The sequence below is a fragment of the Monopterus albus genome, unplaced genomic scaffold (assembly GCF_001952655.1).
Source record: "Monopterus albus unplaced genomic scaffold, M_albus_1.0 scaffold277.1, whole genome shotgun sequence".
NCBI classification, from domain to species: Eukaryota; Metazoa; Chordata; class Actinopteri; order Synbranchiformes; family Synbranchidae; genus Monopterus; species Monopterus albus.
In genome coordinates this window covers 691863-698679 of record NW_018128157.1, presented here as the reverse complement: position 1 = coordinate 698679, position 6817 = coordinate 691863, and the positions used below count along the sequence as shown (strand labels likewise).

The 6817-nt window shown below is 45.4% G+C and overlaps 1 protein-coding gene across 2 annotated transcripts in view; it reads right to left on the bottom strand.

The window, feature by feature from the left end:
* tjap1 (tight junction associated protein 1 (peripheral)) overlaps positions 1-6817 on the bottom strand; it is a 49166-nt gene that overhangs the window by 16817 nt on the left and 25532 nt on the right. For both annotated transcript variants that reach the window (XM_020622262.1, XM_020622263.1), the window contains exons 3-6: positions 6192-6352; positions 2028-2056; positions 1398-1559; positions 740-806 (exon numbers count right to left, since the gene is read on the bottom strand). In XM_020622262.1, coding sequence (XP_020477918.1) covers positions 740-806; positions 1398-1559; positions 2028-2056; positions 6192-6308 — 375 coding nt within the window. In that variant the 5' untranslated portion in view covers positions 6309-6352. The remainder of the gene's footprint in view (positions 1-739; positions 807-1397; positions 1560-2027; positions 2057-6191; positions 6353-6817) is intronic.

Genomic DNA, 6817 nt, shown 5'->3' with positions numbered 1-6817 from the left:
GTGCTCTTAGGAACCTTAAGTGCAGCAGAATTTTTTTTTGTAACCTTGGCCAGATCTGTGCCTTGCCACAATTCTGTCTGTGAGCTCTTCAGGCAGTTCCTTTGACCTCATGATTCTCATTTGCTCTGACATGCAGTGTGAGCTGTAGGGTCTTATATAGACAGGTGTGTGGCTTTTCTAATCACGTCCAATCAGTATAATCAAACACAGCTGGACTCAAATGAAGGTGTAGAACCATCTCAGGGATGATCAGAAGAAATGGACAGCACCTAAGTTAAATATATGAGTGTCACAGCAAAGGGTCTGAATACTTATGACCATGTGATATTTCAGTTTTTCTTTTTTAATAAATCTGCAAAAATGTCAAACATTCTGTGTTTTTCTGTCAATATGGGGTGCTGTGTGTACATTAATGAGGAAAAAAATGAACTTAAATGATTTTAGCATATGGCTGCAATATAACAAAGAGGGAAACATTTAAGGGGGTCTGAATACTTTCCGTACCCACTGTATATATATATAAGAATCTATCATCTGTCCCACAGGAGGTTTTCTCCATCGCAGAATGAAGCAATTAAATGTGAAACACTGGCCTTGGTGTCATTTCATATACAGTATACTCTGTATATTTATATAGTATACATACAGATATATTTTATAGTAACACTGAACAACTGCATGTCAGTAGTGGTGTAAAGATGCCTCTGAAAATCATAGGTCAGGTGACGTCAACAGTTACCAGAGCATGAAGCTTCTCTTCCAGATCCTGATTGGTTCTCTGAGATGCCGTGTAGCTGTTCTGGAGTCTGAAAAGAAAAAGAGAGTATTGTGTTATAAAGGTTTGCCGACTCGTACTAGTGGAACATTCGTTTAAATTCATTTATTTCATATTTTACAGGAAATGTATTACTAGGGAAGTTAGTGGAGTCGTAGCTGAGTGACAGCTGAGTTATAGGTGAAACCGAACACAGTTTTGACTCACAGCTGAGAGAAACATCGTGAAGTTGCAGCAGTATTATAGTCAAGTCAAAGCCCAGTCACTGCTGACTCAGAGTCAAGTCTCATATAAGCCACAGTCAAGTTATAGCAGAGTCATAAGCGTTATAGTGCAGTCACAGCCAGGCCATACATTTCATAGGGTAAGGCCATTTGGCCTTCAATTCATCCTGTCATCTGTAGTGGGAGGAGCCTGACTGATCCAACCAAAAAGAGAGGGTTCTTCTAACAACCAATCAGATCACTCCTGTCCCCTCACCACCTGGTGACTGTCAGCTGACTCACCCCTGTCTCCAAGAGGTGGCAACTTGTCTGACCTTTAACCTCATCATCATCACCACCACCACCACCACCACCACAGGTAAGCCCAGAACCAAGTTCATTCTCAGAAGAGTCCTCACCTGCGGAACTTGTCTCTCATCTTGTCTAGGTCATCTCTGGTCTGGCTGAGCTCAGTCTCCATGTACTGGCGGCTGCCATCAAACTCTGCCTCCATGGCCTCCATCTTGTGGTTGGACAGAGAGAGGCAGCGTCGTAGTTCCTCATTCTGCTGCTGGAGAATTCTGGGTAACAGAAGGAGGAGCGCAGAGCTTCAATTCTCTAACGAGTCATGTAAGGGCCTGTTCAAGTGACTATGTGTGTACAGTATGGACGCACAGGGATATCTTAAAACTAATCTTAACACCTTTTTGTGAACACACTGAAGTCTAGTGAGGTCCTTCTTGTTTACTGCAGACACAAATGAACAACACTCACAGTGAGACCAAAGAACACGTTCCAGCAACAGCTGAAACCTCTCTCCATTTCCTTTAGGCTGAGACCATGAGAGACTGTGGTTAATGTAGAGTACTATAATTTGTAGCCTATTTGTCAGGTGAAGGTCTCGCTGCCCTGATTGGACACAATGTACACCTGAGACTGGCAGGAGGAGGTGCACCTGAACTAAACAGGTAAGAGCGAGGTGCAGTTCTCAAAGAGTTAGTGTGATCAGAGCAACCAGACAACAGCTCGCAGGTAGAGCAGAGTCTCACCTGATCCTGTCCAAGTCCGATAAGGCCTCCTGCAACAGAAGAGAACAGGATCAGAACAGAAACTACACCTGATCTGAATCTCCCAGCATACACCAGGGTCCTACATGATGGTTGGATCAACGTGCTGATCACACAGCTGTACAATCAATAACTCATCTGCTGTGGTTAGAGCAGGTCAACAGATCACTTTGCTCTGCTCTGATCATTTGACAAATTAAGTCACAGTTAGTGACCACATTTAGTCATAGCCACAACTTTATGTATTATATTCATATTTTAAATCAGGGGTGTCCACACTTTTTCGTCTTGCAAGCTACTTTTCAAAATGATTGACCTGCACTAAAAAAAATAACAAAAAACTATAGAACACACACACAAACACACATATATATATATTCAAGGGCTGCTGACCTGAGACTGAAGATCATGAGTAAGATGGACACCTGGAACTCCCGTGGCTGGTTACCAAGACTAAGTGAAGTGCCTTCTGAAACTCTACTAGATGATGTGAATGCAGCACTAAGAACAATCCCTACTACAACCATCACTGAGACCAACAAGCTCATATACACCACAGCAACCATGATCCTTGAGATGCTTGGCTATAAGTTCAATAAAGGCCATAAGGAGCAGTATCCTCCATGGAGAAGGAGGTTGGAGACCAAGATCAAGACAGAACGGAGAGAAGTTAGCCAGCTATCAGAATTGCAGAAAGGCGTGATGAAGAAAGGGGTACCTAAGAAATACAACTCACTGTCCATACCTGAGGCCTTGGAGACTGCCAAGCAAAGGCTCACAGCCCTGGCCACACAGCTGAAGAGGTACACCAGAGAAAAAGAAGCCAGGAGAATAAACCGAATGTTCTCCACTGAGCCATCCAAGGTGTACTCTCAGTAGCAGGATAATAACATGAGAGCAGACCCACCAAGGCTGGAGACTGAACAGTTCTGGAAGAGCATATGGGAGAAGGAGGCATCACATAACAACAATGCCCAGTGACCTAAGAGCAGACCACAGCAACCTCCCTGCACAAGACCCATTAACCATCACAATGGCAGACATTCAAGAGCGGGTCTCAAGTATGAAGAGCTGGACAGCACCAGGCCCTGACATGATCCACACCTACTGGTTAAAGAAGCTAACCTCACTCCATGAGCGCCTAGCGAGACAAATGAACCAGCTACTAATAGATGGAACCCACCCTGTAGGCCGGACAGTCCTGATCCTGAAGGACCCTCAGAAGGGAGCAGTACCATCCAACTATGCCCAATAACCTGCCTCTGCACAACATGGAAGCTCCTATCAGGCATCATAGCAGCTAAGATGAGCAGGCACATGGCTCAATACATGAAAAGAATTGGTAGCAACACCAGAGGAGCAGAGCACCAGCTACTGGTTGATAAAGTAGACACTCGAGACTGCAAGACTAGGCACACCAACCTGTGCACTGCCTGGATTGACTACAAGAAAGCCTATGACTCAATGCCTCACACATGGAATGCTTGGAACTGTACAAGATCGACAAGACTCTATAAGCCTTCATCAAGAACTCAATGGGAACATGGAAAACAACCCTAGAGGCCAACTGCAAGCCAATTGCACAAGTCAACATCAGATGTAGTATCTACCAAGGAAATGCTCTGTCCCCGCTGCTGTTCTGCATAGGCCTGAACCCCCTCAGCCAGATCATCACCAAAAGCGGTTACGGATACCGACTATGGAATGGAGCAACCATCACCTCCTCTACATAGATGACATCAAGCTATATGCCAAGAGTGAACGAGACATCGACTCACTGATCCACACCACTAGGATCTACAGCCAGGACATCAGAATGTCATTCGGACTGGATACGTGTGGCCGAATGGTAATGATGAGAGGAAAGGTAGTCAGTACTGAGGGGATTGTACTACCAGAAGGCAACATAGCAGATGTTGTGGACCGCTACAAGTACCTTGGGATCCTGCAGGCAAATGGGAACCATGAAGAGGCCGCAAGGAAAGCAGCAACCACCAAGTATCTGCAGAAAGTAAGGCAAGTCCTGAGAAGTCAGCTGAATGGAAAAAACAAAGTCCAGGCGATTGACACCTACGCCCTGCCGGTCATCAGGTACCCCGCTGGCATAATAAGCTGGCCAAAGGAGGAGATAGAGGCCACTGACATCAAGACAAGGAAGCTCCTTACAATGCACAGCGGGTTTCACCCCAAGTCCAGCATCCCGAGACTGTACACCAAGTGGAAGGAAGGAGGCCGAGGATTAGTGAGCATCAGAGCCACTATCCAGGATTAAACAACAAAGATCCATGAATACATCAGGAAGATGGCCCCAAGTGATGACATGCTTAGTGAACACCTCAAACAGCAGAAACCAGAGGAACTAGGGAAGGAAGAGCAGGAACCCTCATGGAAGGACAAACCTCTGCACGGTATGTACCACCGTCAAATAGTAGAAGTGGCTGATATCAAAAAATCCTACCAGTGGCTGGACAAAGCTGGACTGAAAGACAGCACAGAGGCACTAATCCTGGCAACACAGGAATAAGCTCCAAGTACAAAATCAATAAAGGCCAGGGTCTACCATACCAGACAGGACCGCAGGTGCAGGCTGTGCAAAGATGCCCCTGAGACAATCCAGCACATAACAGCAGGGTGCAAGTGGCTGGCATAGTGTACAGAAACATCTGTGCCAACTACAGGCTAGATGCCCCAAAGTCAAAATGGGACACACCTTCAAAGATGGTTGAGAATGACCAAGCTAAGATCCTGTGGGACTTCCAGATACAAACTGACAAACTGGTAATGGCCAACCAACCGGACATAGTAGTGGTGGACAAATAGAAGAAGAGGGCTGTAGTGATAGATGTAGCAATCCCAAGTGATAGCAACATCAGGAAGAAGGAACATGAGAAGCTCGATAAATACCAAGGGCTGAAAGAAGAGCTAGAAAAGATGTGGAAGGTGAAGGTACAAGGTACAAGATACTGTGCAGGACCCTCAAGCTCCCAGGCCTCTGGTAGAGGACACGAGCTTGAAGGAAGGAATGCAAGACCACCCCATAGTGGGGGCGAGTGGGGAAATTTTTTTTTTTTTTTTTTTTTTTATATGGCAGAGACCAGATTGGACACTTCCAGTAGCTCAGGTTAGCTGGCTAACTTGCTGCTAGCTAATCACAAGCCTAATTTCTTTTTTTTTTTGTCTTTGGGGAGGCGACAGTTCCTTGTGTGTAACATACTTGGCCAATAAAGGTGATTATCCTTATCCAGATCAAGCAAACGCACTTTGAATATGACATTGTGAAAAAAAAAAAAAATTTGTCCTCCCATTCCGCATGAAAGTGGTAAGTTTTCGTTTTTTAACTTGATTCAGCTCCCCCACTCATTTTATACCCTTTCTTTAGTAGAAATAAATTCGAAGGCTGACAAGGTAGTTAGCTCACTGGAGTTTTGCAGTAGCTCGTGTGATTGACTGTGCATGCTTGGTGACGCCTGTGTCAGAAAAGACAAGATCTCAGACTGGCTGCCCTGCATGTCAATCAAGTGGCAAATGCCATAGGGAGGATGGATGATAGGCCAACATCTAACTTTGTTTTTATGAATGGCCACCTTTGCGATCAATGCATTGGGCACCCCTGCTTTAAATGTTCTGTTTCCTCTCATCTTGAACCTATAAGACACTTAAACTGTAATAAAGTTCATTTGAAAATAACTTCTCTTCTGTTTACATTCTATTTTAATGGATGTTTCAGCTAAAATCTGATCTTTTCATAAATTTTTATGCTGACAAGATAAACTACGCGATGGATTGGCGACCTGTCCAGGGTGTACCCCGCCTTCACCCGATTGCTGGCCGGGATTGGCTCCGGCCCCCCCGCGTCCCCGTTCAGGGACTAAGCGGTAGCAGATGAATGAAAGATAAACTGCTCCTTCATGTTTCTTAAGGTGCCCATGGCATGTTCTTCCTTATTTTCTGATTTATCTTAAACATAAATCAAAGTTCCGAAAACGAGGTGCACCTGTGTTGTTTCACTTCTATGAAGAATGCCATGGTGAGACCGTGCCTCGCTGTGTGCGTTTAGCCGCCCCAGTGGCGGCGCTGAGGAGGAGGGTGAAGTGCTGCAGGGAGGGTCTAGGTGTGTCTAGGTGTGTCTAGAATGCGTTTGATTACCTGATTCATGTTTTTTTGAGCAGGGGGGGGTGGAGCAGTGGGCAGAGTGTGGCGGGTTTCACGGTGCTGTGGTGGAGCCTTCCGATACGGCTTTCTGGCCGGGGCCGCGCTTGTCATCCTGGACGCTCCTTTAATCCTTCCTTCCTGTTGGTCTGTAAGTCCTGCCAGTAGAAGAGGGATTAGATGAGGTAGAAAACCTGCTCAACAACGCCGTAACCACATCAGGGGCCCGTTTCAAGAAGGAGGTTTTGTTGAAACTCTGAGTTTCTTAACCCCGAAATGAGGAAAACTCAGAGTTTTCGGTTCCAGAAACGGAGGTAACTTAAACCTGTGAAAGCGAGGTAAGTTAAACCCGTTTCAAAAAGAGAGGTAATCTAAACTCAGAGTTAGTTACTATGGCAACTTACTCTGTGAACCTAACCTGGTTGGGAGCAGGTTTTGTTCGGGAAACCCAGAGTTTCCTCCGGTCTCCGCCCCTTTTTAAAGTGAAAGGTGTTTAATACCTCATTTAATCTTTCAGTACATTCATAGATTGCACATGTTTCCGTCACGCAGAGACCAAAATGGCGTGTCCATTCATAGAGGATCCTGTAGATGAGGACGCTGTATTAATTCGCAGGGAATTG